At 46.4% G+C, this 22,803-nt stretch overlaps 1 protein-coding gene across 1 annotated transcript; it reads left to right on the top strand.

Annotated features, from left to right (window-relative positions):
- Window positions 1-70: 70 nt before the first annotated feature.
- LGALS12 (galectin 12) lies at window positions 71-10,035 on the top strand. Its single transcript, XM_027532771.1, has 9 exons — window positions 71-361; window positions 2,028-2,116; window positions 2,212-2,425; window positions 3,609-3,728; window positions 4,650-4,688; window positions 5,281-5,307; window positions 5,913-6,001; window positions 8,264-8,414; window positions 8,985-10,035. The coding sequence occupies exons 1-9, from the start codon at window positions 293-295 to the stop codon at window positions 9,129-9,131; spliced, it is 945 nt and encodes a 314-aa protein (XP_027388572.1). The 5' UTR covers window positions 71-292; the 3' UTR covers window positions 9,132-10,035.
- The last annotated feature ends 12,768 nt before the right edge of the window (window positions 10,036-22,803 follow it).

The raw sequence follows: 22,803 nt of genomic DNA, 5'->3' as shown, positions 1-22,803 counted from the left end.
AACTCTGCCTCTGACCCCTGGAGGGCTCCAGCTGCCGCCCCGGAAACCACAACCCCCTGCTGGCCTCAAAGGAGCCAGCTTCTGGCTTCCCTCTGCAACAGGCTGCGTGCTTCAGACCCTGAGGATTAGTTACTGCAAGCTTCGCACCCCTCGACCTGGACTTCTGCTGACACCCAGTCCAGCCGGTGGGGCTGGAGCTGGTGTGGGGCACTGGGGGTAGACAGCGGACCCTGCCTGGTGCAGGTGAGACTGACAGCTGGGAGAGCTGCCCCAGGCACCCCACGCCACCCCCATGGTACCTGGAGAGAAACTGGACCCGCTTCCTGACACTTTCATCCTGCAGCCGCCAGTCTTCCAGCCGGTGAGCAGCCGCTCAGGTCTGGAACCTCCTGGGTCTCAGGGCTCCCCCTTCCAGCTGGGCCCGGTCTCCCAGGTTGGCAGGGGGCTGAAGAGGCCTTGAGTCATGGACCCTGCTTCCCCAGCCCCTGCCCATGGCTCTTGGAAGGCCCTCCTGAGCTTAGAGTGACTGACAGCTCATTCCCACTCGTCAATGAGCTCATGGGGTGATTGCATTTTAAAAACAGTAGAGCCTGAAGACAGTGCTGTCTCCTATTCCACAGTGGGTGGCTAAGAGGGCCTGGGCGGGGAGTGCGTAGTATTGCTGGGGGACCCTGATCACTGAGGAAGAACAGTCTCATCTCCAGCCTGGGAGTCGGGTCAGAACCTCCCAGTCAGACACAGGGTTGGGGTTTCCTGGACTCCTCCTTTGGCCCAGTGCCCTGCAGATTTCCTGAAGCCTGGCAGTGCATTACAGAAGATCAAACTCCCAGGAGACCCACCCTCCCACTAATGAGCACTAATTATCACTTTCTCTTTACTTGGTCCTCTCCTCTCAGGAGAACAGCTTCAGCTCAGTTAATTACAGGCCAGGCCCAGAGCTTGGGAAGTGGGAGGGACTGACATGCTGAGCCCAGCTAAGCTGTGGGTGCTCTGATAGCTGGGGCCTCCTGATCCTCCCCAGGTGAGAGGGGCCCCTTGCTTTGCAAGCTGCAAGCTCCCACCTGGAGTGCAGAGCTGTCGGGTCTCAGCTCTTCTTGGCAGTTTGGGCTTCTGAAAGCTGCCGGGAGTTGGAGAACACTGGGTAAGGGCCCATCTTGTGACACTGCCCAGTGTGTACCTGGGCAAGTTCACGTTTATTCTGCAGACACCTCTTTAGAGCCCACTCTGTGCCAGGCCAGGCCCTGAGCCTGTAGAAGCTAAAGACAGGACTTTGGCTTTGAGGGGCTTGTGCCTCCCAGCCAAAGGGCTCCGTCTAAGCCAGTCGGCCAAGGGCCAAACTAGCCACGGCAGCAGAGAGCACAGTGAGGGAAGGGATAATTCAGGCACCAAAATGGATGACGCTTGGAGAAGCAATCAGAGCCTGGGAAGTCAAGTCAGATTTCACAAGGTGGAGGGGGTGCTGAGGAAACAGTCCCAGAAAGGGCCAGAAGCGGTAAGAGTATGCGTCGTCTTTTAGGAATACCAGGGGGAAAGGTGAGCTGAGCAGGCAGACTGAGTCATTATCAGGCATCCAAGCCAGGATCTGTGCTCAGATCCCAACTTGTCCATCCCTCTGCCTCCCGGTTCCCAGGCTCTGGCCTATAAACAGTCCTCGGGGAGCCTGGACACTCACTGAAATGGAGCCCTGAAGGACACCCATTGGAGGCCAGGGTGGCAGCCAGGGGACTGTAAACCTCAGTGGGGTCACTACTGTGCCCTAGGAGCTGAGAGAGGGGCTGGGCTGGTGCTCCAAGGGGGCAATGGGGCTGGATCTGGCTTCCCCTGTGCTGTGTGGCCTGGGTGTTGTGAAGAAAAGAGAGTAGGCGAAAGAGAACATTTCAGAGAAAACTTATTTTTCCCCATCAAGACATTTTCTGTTTGGGGTGGGACAGTTATCTTGTTCCTCTTCCCTCCTCATCCCACCCCCAACACAGGGGTCCCTAGGCCCTTTCTCCAACCTGGTATGGATGAGTTTCTTCTTTGTTCAGGTGATTCCTTTTGTCACAACAATTTTTGGTGGCCTGCGAGCAGGCAAGATGGTCATGCTCCAGGGAGCGGTCCCTCTAAATGCACACAGGTAAGGGGAGTGCTCCATGGGGCTTCTTCTCTGCCTTCAGGGTCTCTGGGAGTCTCTGACCAGAGGCGCCCTTTGAGAGCCTCACCTCCCCCCAGGTTCCAGGTGGACTTCCAGTGCGGCTGCAGCCTGCACCCCCGGCCAGATATCGCCATCCACTTCAACCCTCGCTTCCACACCACCAAACCCCACGTCATCTGCAACTCCCTGTACCGTGGGCGCTGGCAAGTTGAGGCCCGGTGGCCCCACGTGGCCCTGCAGAGAGGGGCCAGCTTCCTCATCCTCTTTCTCTTTGGAAATGAGGAGATGAAGGTGAGCGGGAGGGGACACCAGGGCTTCCCAGGTGGTGTTCGTGGTAAAGAACCTGTCTGCCAATGCAGGAGATGCAAGAGACGATCCCTGGGTCGGGAAGATCCCCTGGAGGACATGGCGACCCACTCCAGTATTCTTGCCTGGAGAATGCCATGGACAGGGGAGCCTGGAGGGCTACAGTCCATAGGGTCGCAAAGAGTCGGACACGAATGAAGCGACTTAGCACGCACGGGAGGGGACATCATGGGGTCTAGAAGTTGTGTCCTTCTGCTTCCCTTTCCTTCAGCCGCTCTCCTTGTCACTGTGTTAAGGGGTATTTGGAGGGATGAAGCACAGAGTCCAGTACTCAGAGAACCAATGAGCTGCCATGCCTGGTTCCAAGCTGCCCTGGGCTCACCTGGCCCGGTACACATGGTGGTATTCAGCAGACGCCATGGTGCTGCTGCTGTCACAGGGGGCGTCTAGAGAGCGCTGCAGATGCCGGGCGGGTGCTGTTCTCAGCTCACTGACTCCTCACAACAACCCATGAGGAAGGAACTGTCATTCTCCCCATCACACAGAAGAGTGGGGACGGAAGGGAGAGAGAAACCTGGCCTCAAGGCTTTCACTGCTGATGCGAACTCCTGCCAGAAGGATCTTCAGACTTCTCCAGGGCAGAGGGAGCTGGTGCCAGCCAGCACTGCAGGGAGGGACAGGGGTCCCAGAGCCCCTGAGGCCGCTCACCTGTGGATGCGGCAGGCGGAGGGCTGCTGCGGCTGCTGGAAGGTCAGCTGAAAGACTAAAGTGGGGCAATGTGGTGTGTCAGGGGCCAGGCGGGGCATTGAAGGTGCTCTGCCTGCCAGTTCCACAACCTTGGGGAGGCTACTTAAGTTCCCCCAAGCCTTGGGCACCTGTCTTTATTATTTTTTTATTTTATTTTTTAACTTTACAATATTGTATTGGTTTTGCCATATATCAACATGAATCCGCCACAGGTATACACATGTTCCCCATCCTGAACCCTCCTCCCTCCTTCCTCCCTGTACCATCCCTCTGGGTCGTCCCAGTGCGCCAGCCCCAAGCCTGTCTTTAAAACATACTTGCCTCCTAGAGTTGGTGTGAAGTTAAAAGAGGAAAATTCCAGTAAGAGACTCAATGGATGTCTGGCACGTCAGTGTGGTCTCAGCCTCGTCTGTCTCTCCAGGTGAGTGTAAATGGACAGCACTTCCTCCACTACCGCTACCGGCTCCCGCTGTCTCGGGTAGACACCCTGGGCATATTTGGCGACATCTCGGTGACAGCCGTTGGATTCCTGAACATCAACGTAAGTTCCTCTGGGGCCAAGGCCTGGGTGGCAGCAGTCTCTGACTTCCCCTGATGCCTGGACAAGCCTGGGACCCCCTTCCATCCCAGACAAGTCCTGACACCAATTATAGCCAAGGTGGAGGGCATCCATCCAGGTGTTGGACATGGCAGGGGTGAGGGAGGAGCTGACCACAGAAGAGGAGCCCAAGAGCCTGGGGCAGAAGTCTATCCTGGACGTGAAAGTGAAAGTCGCTCAGTTGTGTCTGACTGTTTGTGACCCCATGGACTGTAGTCTGCCAGGCTGTTCGGCCCATGGAATTCTCCAGGCAAGAAAACTGGAGTGGGAAACTGTTCCTTTATCAAGGGATCTTCCCAACCCAGGAATCAAACCCAGGTCTTGCACATTGCAGGCAGGTTCTTTACCATCTGAGCCACCAGGGAAACCCATGAATACTGGAATGGAGAGCCTATCCATTCTCCAGGGGATCTTCCTGACCCAGGAATCAAATCAGGGTCCCTTGCATTGCAGGCAGATTCTTTACCAACTGAGCTGCCAGCTGAGCTATCCTGGGTGTGGAGTCTGGTCAATGTGGAGCAGTGGCCAGAAAGCAAATGACTTGGAGTCTTGGAGCTGTGGACCCAAACATAGCACTGGCTGTATCATTCCCAGCTGAGGAGCTAATTTAAAAGTGCAGATTTCTGGAACCCACCACCAGAGATTCTGATTTAGTAAGTCAGAGGTAGGGCCCAGGAATCAGCATGATCAAATGCCAGGTTTGAGAAGCCCTGACAAGGCCTCTGGGGAGAGGAGGAGCTACCAAGGCCACAGCTGGCCTCTGCCCTCCTTCCCAGGCACAGCAGGGCAGGCAGGAGGCAAATCAAAACTCTAGACTTGCAGTGGTCCTGAATCCTGCCTGTTGCTTTTTCTCTCTCCCAACAGCCATTTGTGGAGGGTGGCAGCGAGTATCCGGTTGGACACGTGAGTCTTGGGAGCTGGGTTAGCCTTCGCTGTCCCAGCCGTCCCAGCTGAGCCGGTACCCCTCCCTCTGACCCCAGTGGGACCTGCCACTCGCTGGACTGATGCTCACATTGCACAAGGCCCAGCTGCCCCCTCCCTCACTGTGCAGTCACCATGGTTACAGCTGGCCCTGCCTCAGTCCATGGGAGCCTGGATTTGCCTCTCCCTGGTGCCAGGGCCAGCTAGGGAGGACAGATGGGGTGGGCTGACTTCCTGGAGTGGGCAGGGCCCAGCCTTTCTACCAGATCCATCTCAGATGGAGCTTCAGCAACCCTGCAAGGTAGCAGGTTGGCTTGCAGGGCAGAAGGGAGATGAGACCCAGGGACTTGCCCAGAGTCACACAGTGAGTGAATGACAGACCCTGCATCCAGTTCTTCCTCATTATTCCAGAGCCGGTGTCCACCTGAATTCAAGAGGGCCCCACTGGAGGGCCAATCATTTTCCCGTATTATCTCTGAGAGAAGTAAACCCCCAGTATCCCCAACTTTTAAGGATCCCTTTCGTTGAGCGAGCACCACGTGGCCTCCATGTCCCCTCTTTCTTTCCTTGACAGCCCTTCCTGCTGAGGAGCCCGGGGCTGGTGAGTGACCTCTGCTCCTGCGTCTGGTGGAGGGACAGTCCCTCACCTGCTCTATCAGGGCTGGGAGGGCGCCCCACCTGGTGGGAAATGGCCCCCAGCACCAGGATTTGCCCTTGAATTGCAAGTTGTGGGTGAACAGGCAACTTCAGGCTGAAGCTCCAGCTTCATTTTACCTATTCTCCATTTATTCTGCACACAATTTTCTGATAGTCATCCCTGCTAGGCCAAGCACCAGGCTGTAGGGTGGAGGTACATATCAGTTCCACCTCTCCAGCTGCATACAGGCTGGTGGGGAGGCAGACCAAGGAATGAGCCATTACCATTTGGAGCACAGCATTAGGGGCTCACAGCACGGGGGGCAGGCGAAAAGAAGGGGAGGCCAGGGAGAGCAGAGTACAGGAGGCTGGCCTGCAGTAGGTGTATAATAACTAAGCAGAGCTGTTTCCTCCTGGCTGCAGAGCAGAGGCAGAGGTTTACCTGCCTCAAGGCTCCCTGGCCCCTAAGGACAGTCCAGGAAGCAGCTCCTCCGGGCAGTAGCCCTCCCCAACCCCCTCTGTGAGATCCGCCTCACCCCCACCTCTCAGTCATCTCCTGTGTTCCTTCAGGAGGTGCCCTGCTTCCATGCCCTTCCCCGGGGTCTCTGGCCTGGACAGGTCATCATAGTGCGAGGACTGGTCTTACCGGAGCCAAAGGAGTAAGTATGCAGAGTTGGGGGTAGGGGTGGGGGACAGGACGCATCTCTGTGCCAGGCACAAGCTTTAGAAGCATCACCTCTTTAATCTCCAGCACTACTGTTTAGCCCCCACCTTCCAGGTGAGGAGACAGAGGAGCAGAGAGCAGAAGTAAGTTGCCCAAGGTCACAGAGCCTGTTAAAGTCTGACCTGGGGTTGGTTCCAGGGCTCAGGTGGCTTTGTGGCACCAGCAGCTCCAATTCCAGGAGTGTCTTCCCTGCCTGGACGTGTGGTCAGGCCAGCCAGCCTCTCACCGCAGGTCCCAGCTGCAGCCTCAGGAAAGGTCCTTTAAAGACACAGGCTGGGACTTCCATGGCAGCCCAGTGGTTAGGACTCTGCACTTCCAGTGAGGGGCCATAGGTTTGCTCTCTGGTCAGGAAACTAAGATTCCCTCATGCCTCTCAGCCAAAAAAAAAAAAAAAACTAGAGAATAAAAGTGTACAACTTGAAAAATCGCAAACAGATGAGAGGAACTGATCTCCCACAGTGCCCTGGTTTAGGAAACTCCGCCAGGAGACCCCAAAAAGGAGGCCCCGCGCAGGGAGGTGGGGACTTGGAGGAACTCTAGTCAAGAGGATACTGCCTGAGTTCTCCCACAGGGGGCGCTACGACTTTATTCCTCAAACCTGCAGGCTCCAGTTAAGACAAGTATCTTTCTTTTCTTTCTTTCTTTATCCTTCTTTTCTTTCCTTCTTCCTCATCATCCTTCCTTCTCTCCTTCTTTCCTTCTTTCTGGAACTGCACTGGATCTCATGACGTTCCTGGACCCGATTTCCTGGGTTTGACTTCTGTTGCATGGGTGCGTGCTAAGTCGCTTCAGTTGTGTCCGATTCTGTGCGACCTTACGGACTGTAGCCCGCCAGGCTTCTCTGTCCATGGAATTCTCCAGGAAATAATACTGGAGTGGGTCATCGTTTCTTTCTCCAGGGGATTTTCCCGACCCAGGGATCAAACCCATATCTCTTATGTCTCCTGCATTGGCAGGTGGGTTCTTTACCACTAGCGCCACCTGGGAAGCCCTTGACTTCTGTTGAGGACACTTCAAATCTGAGCAGCTTCACAGCAGTGACCTTTCCTTTCTGTGCCTTAGTTTCCTTGTCTGTAAAAGGGGGTAAAAATAGTGCCAGCTTTAGGGATTATGCCAGGCATATAGCAAGCGGTCCACAAATGTGGTGGAGAAGCAGGGGACTAAGGAAAATGCCATGTATTTTCCCTGGCCTATCCCCTTCTGTTTTGTTCTTTTTTAAGTCACTGACCTGACTAAACCCTTGCCCTGCATGCGCTTGACCAGGTCTGTGAATTCTAGGCAGGCTTGCAGCACAGGCCTCGGCTGCATGGGCCTCAAAAACCAGGCACTACTGGGTTGGATTCCTGGTTTTGCCTTTTATAAACTGTGGTCTTGGGCAAGCCACTCCAACCCTCTGAGCCCTGAGTTCCCCCAGTGGAAAAAAAGGAGAAAGATAACCCCACCTGAACAGGGAAGATGAAAAAGTTTCCAGTGGACGAAAGAACCCCCACTCCTTCCCAAACTTGGAGACAGGAAGCCAGATCTTAGCTCAGAGTCACATGGTTATTAGCAGTTGACACACAGATCATTTTACTGCTCTCTCTCAAGGGCCATGATTCACGTGTCCTCAGAGGCCAGGCAGGTCACATAAACAGTGAGGCACCAGGTTGGGAATGTGGTGAAGTGGAAAGAATATTTCTATAGATCTTCTGATGCCAGATCTTCTGAATTTCTTTTTAAAAAAGAAGCCAAAATTTTCGAAAACTTTCTCAGTTTTTGAAAATGATAATACTTTAAAGTTGAACAATACTGGGGATCAGCCAGAACATTTCTATAGGTTAGGTCAGCCCTGGGCCACCTCAAGGCTTAGAACAACTGCTGCTGCTGCTGCTAAGTCGCTTCAGTCGTGTCCGACTCTGTGCAACCCCATAGACGGCAGCCCACTAGGCTCCCCCATCCCTGGGATTCTCCAGGCAAGAACACTGGAATGGGTTGCCATTTCCTTCTCCAATGCATGAAAGTGAAAAGTGAAAGTGAAGTCGCTCAGTCGTTTCCGACTCATAGTGACCCCGTGGACTGCAGCCTACCAGGCTCATCCGTCCATGGGGTTGTCCAGGCAAGAGTACTGGAGTGGGGTGCCATTGCCTTCTCCACTTAGCACAGGACCTGGTGTTTATTTAGCAAGCCCACAAGCACCTTCTCCCACCCATTCCTACAGTTTCACGCTCAGTCTGCGAGACGAGGCCGCCCACGTTCCAGTGACGCTCAGGGCGTCCTTTGCAGACAGAACTCTGGCCTGGGTCTCCCGCTGGGGCCGGAAGAAGCTGATCTTGGCCCCCTTCCTCTTCTACCCCCAGCGATTCTTTGAGGTGGGTCAGAATCCAGATCCCTGGTCCCTCTGGCATGGAGCACAGAGCTACACTCCCATGCAGGGGAGTGGGGGTACGTCCAGGAGTGGGGGCGCGGTTTGTGGAGCCAATGCCACTAGAAGAGAGGAGATCAGTGGGGCTGATCTCACACCCTGAAACACCAATTTAATTAATCAAAGTGGGCCCTGGCCTCAGCATTATTAAAAAGCCCTGCTGCGATTCATGGGGTCGCAAAGAGTCGGACACGACTGAGCAACTGATCTGATCTGATCTGATCTGGTCTGAATGACTCCAATGTGCAGCTGAGGTTGAGACCACTTCTCCAGGGGAAGCAACCCCTGTTACAGATGGTGAAATGGAGGCCAAGTCCTGGGCAGATCCTTGTGGAAGGGCTGACGACAACCTGGGCCCCTCCATCATCCCGTCTTTTTCACCACTGGGTGCCCCATGGGTTTATTCCTTGTGTCCTTTGATGGAAGGAGAAGCCACTGGGTGGGGCATCAGGCAGGCAAGGGAGGGTCTTGCTGCAGGCAAGGGAAGCCTGCAGCACCCCATGCCCTTCTGTACCAGGTGCTGCTCCTGTGCCAAGAGGGAGGCCTGAAGCTGGCGCTCAACGGGCAGGGCGTGGGGGCCACCAGCCTGGGCCAGCAAGTCCTGGAGCAGCTACGGGAGCTGCGAATCAGTGGTAGCGTCCAGCTCTACTGTGTCCACTACTGAGGAGGGAGACAGAGGGCCCAGCCAGAGAAGAGGACCTGCCTATACCAAGGGCCCCACCAGCTGATCCCACTCTCCTCCCCTTGTTAAAAATGTCCCCACGATGTCAGGCCTGGCTCACCTCCGGAACCAGGAGCCTGAGTCTGCAGATGCTTTGGGCCCCACAGCAGAAGGTGGGCACGAGAATGTGAAGGCTCCAGAAACTCTGCAGCTCCCTCTTCTGAGAGCCTGGGATTTGGCTCTGCCATCTTTCAAGGGCCTCTAAAAGGAGGTAGACACTCCAAATAAAGCCTAGCAAAGGTACTAATGAAGGTACCCCAAAATACAGCAGCTTTGAAAATTGAGATGTTTATTTCCTTCTCACACAAACAGAAAATGGTTCAGGTCAGTGGGTAACTCTGCTCCCTGTGGACCTTCTGGCTCATCCCACCAACCCCAGAGAGTCAGCATCACCTGCATGGCTGAAGCATGGTCACCACTGTATCTAGGTTTCAACCACTGAGAAGGCAAATAGAGAATACGGACAAGGCCCACCTGATGTCGTAAGCCCAGGCCTGGGATTGGCACACGCTATTTGCACTCACATCTCATCAGCAAATACTCAGTCACATGACCACACTGTCTACAAGGGAGGCTGGAAATGTTCTCTGTGAGATGACCATGTGCCTGGTCACAGGTCCACAACTGTGATTCCTGGGATATTTGGTATTATTTGTATGATCTTATTTTGTGTTTTCTACTTACTGTTGCTATTTTGTCCTTATATTTTCAGCTTTCATACTTACTATTGGATTGATGAAATCTCCTTTATCACCCTCCCGTTTTTTTTCTTAAGCTAATTTGGAAGTTATGAATTCCATTTTATGGCAATGGCACCCCACTCCAGTACTCTTGCCTGGAAAATCCCATGGACGAAGGAGCCTGGTAGGCTGCAGTCCATGAGGTCACTAAGAGTCAGACACGACTGAGCGACTTCACTTTCACTTTTCACTTTTCACTTCATGCATTGGAGAAGGAAATGGCAACCCACTCCAGTGTTCTTGCCTGGAGAATCCCAGGGACAGGGGAGCCTGGTGGGCTGCCGTCTATGGGGTCGCACAGCATCAGACACGACTGAAGCGATTTAGCAGCAGCAGCAGCAGTGGTTATCCATACTTTTTATTTTATTTTTTAATTAACATATAACATTGACTTTTCAGGATGGGTAAAATTCTAGATTTGCGTGATGACCACCAATACAATCAGGATATATAACTCCATCATTCCAAAAAATTCCTTGGTGTTGCTTCTGTGTAATCATACCTTCTCCACCCCCTCCCTTAACCCCCAGCAACTCACTGATCTGCTCTCCATTACTGTATTTTGCATTTTGAGCATGTCCTATAAATGGAATCAGGTAGGATGTGAACCTTTGAAACTGGTTTGTTTCAATCAGCAGTACCTTTGGGTACTGATCTAAGTTGCTGTGTGGTAACACTTAGCCATTTCTATTTATTATTAACACTCAGTATGATTCTATTGTACCGTAATATATCTGTTGACCCAGTGAAGAACATGTGAGTGGTTTTCAGTTTTTGACAATTATGAATAGAGCTGCTAAAAACATTTGTATACAAGTCTTTGTATGAATGTAACTTTTCATTTCTCTTGGTTTAATACTTACCAGTGGGCTTGATGGATTATGTGGTAAATGCATGTTTAATTTTATAAGAAACTATCAAACTATTTTCCGGAGTTATTTCAGAGTAGCTTTGGCAATTTCACATTTCCACCAGCAATCTATTAAATTTCCAGTTGTTCTGCATGCTCATCAATACTTGTTATTGTCGGGATTTTTTTATGTTAGCCATTCTTGATGTATAGAGGTATCTCATTGTGGCATTAATTTGTATTTCCCTAGCAGCTAAAGATGTTGAGCATCTTTTCATGTGCTAATTTTCCATCTGTGTGTTCTCTCAGAAGTGCTGTCCCCTTCTCTATTTTATTGAATTTTGTAAAAACTGGGACTGTTTCTTTAAACTGTTCATGAAATTTTCTGGGGAAGCTGTCTAGACCTGGATATTTCCATTTGCAAGATTTTATAATTAAAAATTCAATTCCTTTAATAGGACATGGAAATAGACTGTGTATCTATTTTACCTTAGGTTGGTTTCATTAGTTTGTGTTTTTCAAGAAATTGGTCCATTTAATCTAGATTCCATATATATGCATGACTATGCAATATTTGTTTTGCTCTTTCTGACTACTTTACTCTGTATAACAGGTTCTAGGTTCATCCACCTCACTACAACTGACTCAAATTCATTCCTTTTTATGGCTGAGTAATATTCCATTGTACATATGTACCATATCTTCTTTATCCATTCATCTATCAATGAATATCTAGGTTGCTTCCATGTCCTGGCCATTATAAATAGTGCTGCAATGAACACTGGGGTACATGTGTCTTTTTGAATTGTGGTTTTCTCAGAGCATATGCCCAGTAGTGGGGTTGTTATGTCATATGGTAATTTTATTCCTAATTTGTTAAGGAATCTTCATACTGTTCTCCATAGTGGCTGTACCAATCTACATTTAATCTTAGTCATCAAATGTAATACATGCATAGAGTACATAATATGGTTTTCTTATCTTTTCAATGTCTGTGGGGTCTTTAGTGAAAACCCTTCTTTCATTTCTGATGTTGGTAATTTGAATCTTTTTCCCTTTTTTTCTTTGTCAGTCTCACTAGAGTTTTACCAATTTAATTGGTATTTTCAGAAAAACAGCTTTGACCCTATTGATTTTCTCTACTGTTTTCTGTTTCCAACTTTATAAATTTCTGCCCTTATCTTTTTTATTTTCTTCTTTTTACTTGCTTTGGTTTATTTTGCTCTTTTTTCCTAATTTCTTCCGTTGAAAGCTCAGAGTACTGATTTTAAACTTTTCTTCTTTTCTACTATAAGCATGTAAGATAATACATTTTTTCTCAGCACTTTACCTATACCACACAAATGTTGATATTTTGTGTTTGCATTTTTTTTTTTCATTTTAAAATATTTGCTGGGGTGGTCCTAAGATGGTGGAGGAATAGGACAGGGAGACCACTTTCTCCCCCACAAATTCATCAAAAGAACATTTGAATGATGAGAAAATTCCACAAAACAACTTCTGAATGCCGGCAGAGGACATTACGCACCCAGAAAAGCAGCCCATTTTCTTCGAAAGGAGGTAGGAAAAAATATAAAAGATAAAAAGAGACAAAAGAGGTAGGGAAGGAGCTCCATCCCAGGAAGGGAGTCTTAAAAAAGAGAGAAATTTCCAAACACCAGGAAACACTCTCACTGCAAAGTCTCTGTCAAGCCTTGGAAACACAGAGAGCAACATAACCCGGAGGAAGAATAAATAAATAATTAAAACCCACAGATTACATGCCCAACAGTAACTCCCCCAGCAGAGAAGCAGCACAGACACCTGCATTCACCAGTAGCAAGTGGGGGCTGGGCAGGGAAGCGCAGGCTGCATTGCTTAGAGTAAGGACCAGGCCTGAATGCTCTGAGGGCAATCTGAGGGAACTAACTTGGGATAGCAAACCAGACTGTGGGATAGCTACCACGTGAAAAGCCCTAACCTAAGATACCACCAGGCCCACTCACAGAACAAAGGACTGACTAGAGCTACGCAAAAAGCCCTAACCTAAGACACCATCTAGCCCGCTCACAGAATAAAGGACTGAGCAGAGCTAGCCAGCAGCAGGCCGGCCCATCCCCCTCCGGAGACAGGCAGGCAAGGGCAGCCAGAGCCAGAAGAGGGCAATCGCGGCCCCAGAGAGGCATTATCTACCAAACTGCTAGCAGGCTTCATTGCTAACCAAGACCTCTTGGGATTCTGGACGGTCAACATCCACCTGAGAAGGTGCGCCGGTTGTACACCCAGAAAACCAAGCAGCAGGGACAGGGGAGGCGATAAGTCGCAGTGACCGTGCTTGCCAGACACCTGGTCACCTGAGCTGCTCGGACCTGGGAAGGGCACAAACTCAGGCCCAGCTGAGTCTGTGCCTCTGAGAACTACCCGAATACCTGAAGCTGAGTAGCTTAGACCTGGGAAGTGCATACAACCCAGGGCCAGCCTCAGACAGTTCCCAGCAGAGCAACATAGAGCCTGAGCAGCATAGACAGGGAAAGCACACACGCTGTGAGCAGAGGCAGGCCCAGTGTGCCCAAGACACTGCGAGCACTCTCCACGTATGCCGGTGTTATTTGTTTGCAGCGTCCCTCCCTCCCCACAGCACTACTGAACAAGTAAGCCTAAAAAATTGTCCACCATCACCCTCTTGGATCAGGGCAGAAATTAGACACTGCAGAGACCAGGAAACAGAAGCTGAAACAGAGGAAACCGCCCTGGAAGTGACAGGTGCAATAGATTAAAACCCTGCAGTTAGCGTCAACTACATAGGAAGGAGACAATAGATCTTGAGAAGTATAAGCTGGATGAAGGAACTATCTGAAAGCGAACTGACCCCACACTGTTCACAATGACACCAGAGAAAGTCCTAGATATATTTTTACTATTTTCATTCTTTAATTTTTTTTTAATTTTTACGTCCTCTACTAATCCTTTAATTTTCCTTTTTATAACCTATTACTTTGACAAAAATAAGACCCTATTTCTTAAAGCAAACTTCATATATATATATATATATATATATATATATATAAAATAATTTTTGTGACTTTGTTTTTTTCCTTAAATATTGTATTTTTGAGAATCCAACCTCTACTCTAGATTTTCAATTTTTGCTTTTTGGTATTTGTTATCAATTTTGTACCTTTAAGAACTGAATCTTCAGTAACCATTTTTACTTAGGAGAGAGGTCACTGGCCTGCTTGCTCTCTCCCAATTTGGATCTCCTTTTTCTCCACCAGGTCGCCTCTACCTCCTCCCTCCCCCCTTCTCTTCTCTACCCAACTCTGTGAATCTCTGTGTGTTCTGGACTGTGGAGAACACTTAGGGAACTGGTTACTGGCTGGATCTGTCTCTCTCCTTTTGATTCCCACCTTTATCCCCCTGGCCACCTCTGTCTCCTTCTTCCCTCTTCTCTTCTCTGTGTAACTCTGTGAACATTTCTGAGGGATCCAGACTGTGAAGAGCACATCAGTTCAGTTCAGTCGCTCAGCCGTGTCTGACTCTTTGCGACCCCATGAATCGCAGCACGCCAGGCCTCCCTGTCCATCACCAACTCCCAGAGTTCACTCAAACTCATGTCCATCGAGTCAGTGATGCCATCCAGCCATCTAATCCTCTGTCGTCCCCTTCTCTTCCTGCCCCCAATCCCTCCCAGAATCAGAGTCTTTTCCAATGAGTCAACTCTTCGCATGAGGTGGCCAAAGTACTGGAGTTTCAGCTTTAGCATCATTCCTTCCAAAGAACACCCAGGACTGATCTCCTTTAGGATGGACTGGTTAGATCTTCTTGCAGTCCAAGGGACTCTCAAGAGTCTTCTCCAACATCACAGTTCAAAAGCATCAATCCTTCGGCACTCAGCTTTCTTCACAGTCCAACTACCTCATCCATACATGACCACAGGAAAAACCATAGCCTTGACTAGATGGACATTTGTTGGCAAAGTAATGTCTCTGCTTTTGAATATGCTGTCTAGGTTGGTCATAACTTTCCTTCCAAGGAGTAAGCATCTTTTAATTTCATGGCTGCAATCACCATCTGCAGTGATTTTGGAGCCCGAAAAAATAAAGACACTGTTTCCACTGTTTCCCCATCTATTTCCCATGAAGTGATGGGACCAGATACCAAGATCTTAGTTTTCTGAACGTTGAGATTTAAGCCAACTTTTTCCACTCTCCTCTATCACTTTCATCAAGAGGTTTTTGAGTTCCTCTTCACTTTCTGTCATAAGGGTGGTGTCATCTGCATATCTGAGGTTATTGATATTTCTCCCGGCAACCTTGATTCCAGCTTGGGATTCTTCCAGTCAGCATTTCTCATGATGTACTCTGCATATAAGTTAAATAAGTTGGGTGACAATAAACAGCCTTGACATACTCCTTTTTTAGGGAAGTGATTACTGGCTAGCTTGCTCTGCCCTCTTTTGATTCCCCCTCTACTCCTCCTGGTCACCGCTATCTCCATCCTCTCTCTTCTCTTCTCTGTGTAACTCTGTGAACATCTCTGAGGGATCCAGACTGTGGAGAGCACATAAGGAAGTGGTTACTGGCTAGCTTGCTCTTTTCTCTTTTGATTCTCCCTCTTCTACTCCTAGTCACCTCTGTCTCCCTCCTCCCGCTTCTCTTCTCCATGTAACTCTGTGAACCTCTTTGGGTGTCACTCACTGTGGAGAAACTTTTCATCTTTAACCTAGATGTTTTATCATTGGTGCTGTATAAATGGAGAAGTCTTGAGGCTACAGTAAGAATAAGACTGAAAACCAGAGGCAGGAGGCTTAAGTCCAAATCCTGAGAACACCAGAGAACTCCTGACTCCATGGAACATTAATCGATAGGAGCTCATCAAATGCCTCCATACCTACACTGAAATCAAGTACCACCCAAGGGCCAACAAGTTCCAGAGCAAGACACCACACAAATTCTCCAGCAACACAGGAACATAGCCCTGAGCTTCAATATACAGGCTGCCCAAAGTCACTCCAAACCCATTGACATCTCATAACTCATTACTGGACACTTCATTGCACTTCAGAGAGAAGAAATCCAGCCCCACACCCCACAAGCTTCTCTAACCAGGAAACCTTGACAAGCCACCCGTCCAACCCCACCCACAGTGAGGAAACTCCACAATAAAGAGAACTCCACAAACTGCCAGAATATGGAAAGGCGACCCCAAACACAGCAATATAAACAAGATGAAGAGGCAGAGAAATACCCAGCAGGCAAAGGAACAGGATAAATGTCCACCAAACCAAACAAAAGAGGAAGAGATAGGGAATCTACCTAATAAAAAATTCCGAATAATGATAGTGAAAATGATCCAAAATCTTGAAAACAAAAAGAATTACAGATAAATAGCCTGGAGACAAGAATTGAGAAGATGCAAGAAAGGTTTAACAAGGACCTAGAAGAAATAAAAAAAGAGTCAATATATAACGAATAATGCAATAAATGAGATCAAAAACACGCTGGAGGGAGCCAAGAGTAGAATAACAGAGGCAGAAGATAGGATAAGTGAAGTAGATGATACAATGGGAGAAATCAATGAAACAGAGAGGGAAAAGAAAAAAGGAATTCAAAGAAATGAGGACAATCTCAGAGACCTCTGGGACAATGTTAAATGCCCCAACATTCGAATCATAGGAGTCCCAGAAGAAGAAGACAAAAAGAAAGACCATGAGAAAATACTTGAGATAATAGTTGAAAACTTCCCTAAATTGGGGAAGGAAATAATCACGCAAGTCCAAGAAACCCAGAGAGTCCCAAACAGGATAAACCCAAGGCAAAACACCCAAAGACACATATTAATCATATTAACAAAGATCAAACACAAAGAACAAATATTAAAAGCAGCAAGGGAAAAACAATAAATAGCACACAAGGGGATTCCCATAAGGATAACAGCTGATCTTTCAATAGAAACTCTTCAGGCCAAGAGGGAATGGCAGGGCATACTTAAAGTGATGAAATTAAAAAAAAAAAAAAAAAAACTACAGCCCAGATTACTGTACCCAGCAAGGATCTCATTCAAATATGAAGGAGAAATCAAAAGCTTTACAGACAAGCAAAAGCTGAGAGAATTCAGCACCACCAAACCAGGTCTCCAACATATACTAAAGGATCTTCTCTAGACAGGAAACAGAGGAAGGGTGTATAATCTTGAACCCAAAACAATAAAGTAAATGACAACGGGATCATGCATGCATGCTAAGTCGCTTCAGTCGTGTCCTTCTCTGCGACCCCATAGATAGCAGCCGACTAGGCTCCTCTGTCCCTGGGATTCTCCAGGCAAGAACACTGGAGTGGGTTGCCATTTCCTTCTCCAATGCATGAAAGTGGAAAGTGAAAGTAAAGTCACTCAGTCGTTCCCGACTCTTAGCGACCCCATGGACTGCAGCCCACCAGGCTCCTCCATCCATGGGATTTTCCAGGCAAGAGTACTGGAGTGGGTTGCCATTGCCTTCTCTGCAACGGGATCATACTTATCAATAATTACCTTAAATGTAGATGGGTTGAATGCCCCAAACAAAAGACAAAGACTGGCTGAATGGATACAAAAACAAGACTCCTATATATGTTGTCTATAAGAGACCCACCTCGAAACAAGGATCACATTCAGACTGAAAGTGAAGGGCTGGAAAAAGTTATCTCATGCAAATAGAGACCAAAAAAAGCAGGAGTAGCAATACTCATATCAGATAAAATAGACTTTAAAACAAAGGCTGTGAAAAGAGACAAAGAAGGACACTACATAATGATCAAAATATCAATCCAAGAAGATATAACAATTATAAATATAAAGGCACCCAACATAAGAACACGGCAATATGTAAGACAAATGCAATATACAAATGCAATATGTAAGACAAACAAAAGCCCAGGATCAGATGGCTTCACAGGTGAATTCTACCAAAAATTTAGAGAAGAGCTAACGCCTATCCCACTCAAACTCTTCCAGAAAATTGCAGAGGAAGGTAAACTTTCAAACTCATTCTATGAGGCCACCATCACCCTAATACCAACACCTGACAAAGATGCCACAAAAAAAGAAAACAACCGGCCAATATCACTGATGAACATAGATGCATAAATCCTTAACAAAATTCTAGCAATCAGAATCCAACAACACATTAAAAAGATGATACATCATGACCAAGTGGGCTTTATCCAAAGGATGCAAGGATTCTTCCATATGGGTAAATCAATCAATGTAATATACCACATTAAAAAATTGAAAAAATAAAAGCTATATGATTATCTCAATAGATGCAGAGAAAGCCTTTGACAAAATTCAATATCCATTTATGATAAAACCCTCCAGAAAGCAGGAATAGAAGGAACATACCTCAACATAATAAAAGCTATATATGATAAACCCACAGCAAACATTATCCTCAATGGTGGAAAATTGAAAGCATGTCCCCTAAGATCAGGAATAAGACAAGGGTACTCACTCTCACCACTACTATTCAACATAGTTTTGGAAGTATTGGCCACAGCAATCAGAACAGAAAAAGGAATAAAAGGAATCCAAATTGGAAAAGAAGACTAAAACTCTCACTGTTTGCAGATGACATGATCCTCTACATAGAAAACCTTAAAGACACCACCAGAAAATTACTAGAGCTAATCAATGAATATAGTAAAGTTGCAGGATATAAAATGAACACACAGAAATCCTTTGCATTCCCATAAACTAATAATGAGAAAATAGAAAGAGAAATTAAGGAAACAATTCCATTCACCAATGCAACAAAAAGAATAAAATACTTAGGACTATATCTACCTAAAGAAACTAAAGACCTATATATAGAAAACTATAAAAACACTGGTGAAAAAAATCAAGGAGGACACTAATAGATGGAGAAATATACCGTGCATGTGGGTCAAAAGAATCAATATAGTGAAAATGAGTATACTACCCAAAACAATCTATAGATTCAATGCAATCCCTATCAAGATACCAAGGTATTTTTCATAGAGCTAGAACAAATAATTTCAGAATTTGTATGGAAATACAAAAAACTTCAAATAGCCAAAGTAATCTTGAGAAAGAAGAATGAAACTGGAGGAATCAGCCTGCCTGACTTCAGGCTCTACAACAAAGCCACAGTCATCAAGACAGTATGGTACTGGCACAAAGACAGGAATATAATAAATGGAACAAAATAGAAAACCCAGAGTAAATTCCACACAACTATGGACAGCTTATTTTGACAAAGAAGGCAAGAATATACAATGGAGAAAAGACAATCTCTTTAGCAAGTATTTCTGGGAAAACTGGTCAACCACTTGTAAAAGAATGAAACTAGAACACTTTCTTACACCATACACAAAAATAAACTCAAAATGGATTAAAGATCTAAACGTACAACCAGAAACTATAAAACTCTTAGTGGAGAACTTGGACAAAAAAACTCTGCGACATAAATCACAGCAGTATCCTCTATGACCCACCTCCCAGAATATTGGAAATAAAACCAAAAAGGAAACAAATGGGACCTAATTAAAATTAAAAGCTTCTTTAAAACAAAGGAAACTATAAGCAAGGTGAAAAGACAGCCTTCAGAATGGGAGAAAATAATAGCAAATGAAGCAAGTGGCAAAGAATTAATCTCAAAAATATACAAGCAACTCCTGCAGCTCAATTCCAGAAAAATAAATGACCCAATCAAAAAAATGGGCCAAAGAACTAAACAGACATTTCTCCAAAGACATACAGATGGCTAACAAACACATGAAAAGATGCTCAACATCACTCATTATCAGAGAAATGCAAATCAAAACCACAATGAGGTACCATTTCACACCAGTCAGAATGGCTGCCATCCAAAAGTCTACAAAAGCAGTAAATGCTGAGGAGGGTGTGGAGAAAAGGGAACCCTCCAACACTGTTGGTGGGAATGCAAACTAGTACAGCCACTATGGAGAACAGTGTGGAGATTCCTTAAAAAACTGGAAATTGAACTGCCATATGACCCAACAATCCCACTGCTGGACATTCACACCAAAGAAACCAGAACTGAAAGAGACACATGTACCCCAAAGTTCATCGCGGCACTGTTTATAAAAGCCAGGATATGGTAGCAACCTAGATCTCCATCAGCATATGAATGGATAAGAAAACTTTGGTACATATACATAATGGAGTATTACTCAGCCATTTAAAAGAACATATTTGAATCAGTTTTAATGAGCTGGATGAAACTGGAGCCTATTATACAGAGTGAAGTAAGCCACAAAGAAAACCACCAATATATATATATGGAATTTAGAAAGATGGTAATAATAACTCTGTATGAGAGACAGGAAAAGAGACACAGATGTATAGAACAGTCTTCTGGACTCTGGGAGAGGGTGACAGTGGGATGATTTGGGAGAATGGCATTGAAACATGCGTATTACCATATGTGAAACGAATCTCCAGTCCAGGTTTGATGCATGATACAGGATGCTCAGGGCTGGTGCACTGGGATGACCCAGAGGGATGGTATGGGGAAGGAGGTGGGAGAGGGACTCAGGATGGGGAACACGTGTACACCCGTGGCAGATTCAAGTCAATGTATGGCAAAACCAATACAATATTGTAAAGTAATTAGCCGCCAATTAAAATAAATAAATTTATATTTAAAAATGTGTAATTTCCACGCTGGTGGGTGGGGACACAATTAGACTTGGTGCAATTTGAAACTCAAGGATTGTTCCCTATAATTCAGACCAGTACTATCAAATCTCTGCTAAAAACTTGAAGGGTGTCACCTGTACCTTCCCACAGTTCTCTGTATGTAGCTCTCTCCTGTGAACTCTAACTATATAGAGTCATAAATCTCTCTTCTTGTGGAGACTGTTTGTCTCTGCCTAGGTACACCTTCCATGTATGTGTTGGAAACTATTTCTAGAGTTGGGGCAATTGTAGAACTCTCCTTGCTTGCTCCCTGCCTCAGGAATCCATTCTCTGCTGCCAGATGTTTGATGTAAAACAATGCTCTTTCATTTGTCTTTTCTACTTTGGGGTTATTTGAGACACGAGGATAAATGTGCCCTTTACTCCTTTATGTCGACTAAAATGGAGGTTCTCCTGCAATCAGAACTCACTGAATGCCTTGTGAATGCTAGGCACTGACTTCTGTGCATGGGTGCAAACTTGATTGGGGATATTTGTTGGGGCCTAGAGAGCCCCAGTATTGCTGGGAAAACATGCCAATTACAAATAGTATTTGCTATGTGGTATGTTCAGTTCAGTCGCTCAGTCATGTCAGACTCTTTGCAACCCCATGGACTGCAGCACACCAGGGTTCACTGTTCTTCACCAACTCCTGGAGCTTGAGCAACTCATGTCCATCGAGTTGGTGATTCCATCCAACCATCTCATCCTCTGTAATCCTCTTCTCCTCCTGCCTTCAATCTTTCCCAGTAACAGGGTCTTTTCTAATGAGTCAGTTCTTCACATCAGTTGGCCAAAGTATTGGAGGTTCAATTTCAGCATCAGTCCTTCCAATGAATATTCAGGATTGATTTCCTTTAGGATGACTGGGTGGATCTCCTTGCAGTCCAAGGGACTCTCAAGAATCTTGTCCAACACCACAGTTCAAAACCATCAATTGTTCATTGTTCACCATTCTTTATGGTGCAACTGTCATATCCATACATGACAACTGAAAAAATCATAGCTTTGATTATACTGAACTTTTTCAGCAAAGTAATGTCTCTATTTTTAAAAATTTTTTATAGGTTTGTCATAGTTTTTCTTCAAACAAGCAAGCATCTTTTAATTTCATGACTGTAGTCATCATCTGCAGTGATTTTGGAGCTCCCCAAAATAAAGTCTCTCACTGTTTCCATTGTTTCCCCATCTATTTGTCATGAAGTGATGGGACCAGATGCAATAATCTTCATTCTCTGAATGTGAAGTTTAAACCAGATGTTTCACTCTCCTATTTCACATTTATCAAGAGGCTCTTTAGTTCCTCTTCAATTTCTGCCATGAGAGTGGTGTCTTCAGCATATATAAGGCTATTGATACTTCTCCCAGCAATCTTAATTCCAGCTTGTGCTTCATCCAGTTGGGCATTTCACATGACATTCTCTGCATATAAGTTAAATAAGCAAGGTGACAACATACAGCCTATATATACTCCTTTCCCGATTTGGAACCAGTCTGCTCTTCCATGTTCAGTTCTACCTGTTGCTTCTTGACCTCCATACAGATTTATCTGAAGGCAGGTAAGATAGTCTGGTATTCCCATCTCTGTAAGTTTTCCACAGTTTGCCGTGATCCACACAATCAAAGGCTTTTGCATGGTCAATAAAGCAGAAGTAGGTGTTTTTCTAGAATTCTCTCGCTTTTTCTATGATCCAACGAATGTTGACAATTTGGTCTCTGGTTCCTCTGCCTTTTCTAAATCTAGCTTGAACATATGGAATTTCAGTTTATGTACTGTTCAAGACTTGCTTGGAGAAATTACTTTGGTAGCATGTATTATGAGTGCAACTTTGTGGTAGTTGAACATTCTTTTAAATCACCTTTCTTGGGGATTGCAAGGAAAACGACCTTTCCAGTCCTGTGGCCACTGCTGAGTTTTCCACATGTGCTGGCATATCAAGTGCATCACTTTAACTGCATCATCTTTTAGGATCTGATATAGCTCTACTGAAATGCCATCACCTCCACTAGCTTTGCTCTTAGTGATGCTTCTGAAGACCCATTTGACTTCACATTTCAGGATTGTCTAGCTCTAGGTGAGTGATCACACCATCATGGCTATCTGGGTCATTAATATCTTTTTTTGTGCAGTTCTTCTATGTATTCTTTCAACCTCTTCTTAATATATTCTGCCTCTGTTAGGTCCATCCCATGTCTCTCTTTTATTGTGCCCATCTTTTCCTGAAACATTCCTTCCCTATCTCTAATTTTCTTAAAGAGATCTCTGGTCTTTACCACTCTAATGTTTTCCTCTTTTTCTTTGCACTGATCACTAGGAAAGCTTTTTAAAAATCTCTTCTTGCTATTCTTT

The sequence above is a fragment of the Bos indicus x Bos taurus genome, chromosome 29 (genome assembly GCF_003369695.1).
Source record: "Bos indicus x Bos taurus breed Angus x Brahman F1 hybrid chromosome 29, Bos_hybrid_MaternalHap_v2.0, whole genome shotgun sequence".
In the NCBI taxonomy this organism is placed as follows: Eukaryota; Metazoa; Chordata; class Mammalia; order Artiodactyla; family Bovidae; genus Bos; species Bos indicus x Bos taurus.
The sequence above is the reverse complement of the archived record's forward strand: the minus strand, read 5'-3'. Positions and strand labels throughout refer to the sequence as shown.

Excerpts from the sequence above, each read along its gene's own strand:
- LGALS12 (XM_027532771.1), top strand. The coding sequence starts at position 293 with ATGGTACCTGGAGAGAAACTGGACCCGCTTCCTGACACTTTCATCCTG. Across the intron at positions 362-2,027 it reads AGCCGCCAGTCTTCCAGCCG|GTGATTCCTTTTGTCACAAC; the intron begins GTGAGCAGCCGC and ends TTCTTTGTTCAG. Across the intron at positions 5,308-5,912 it reads TGCTGAGGAGCCCGGGGCTG|GAGGTGCCCTGCTTCCATGC; the intron begins GTGAGTGACCTC and ends GTGTTCCTTCAG.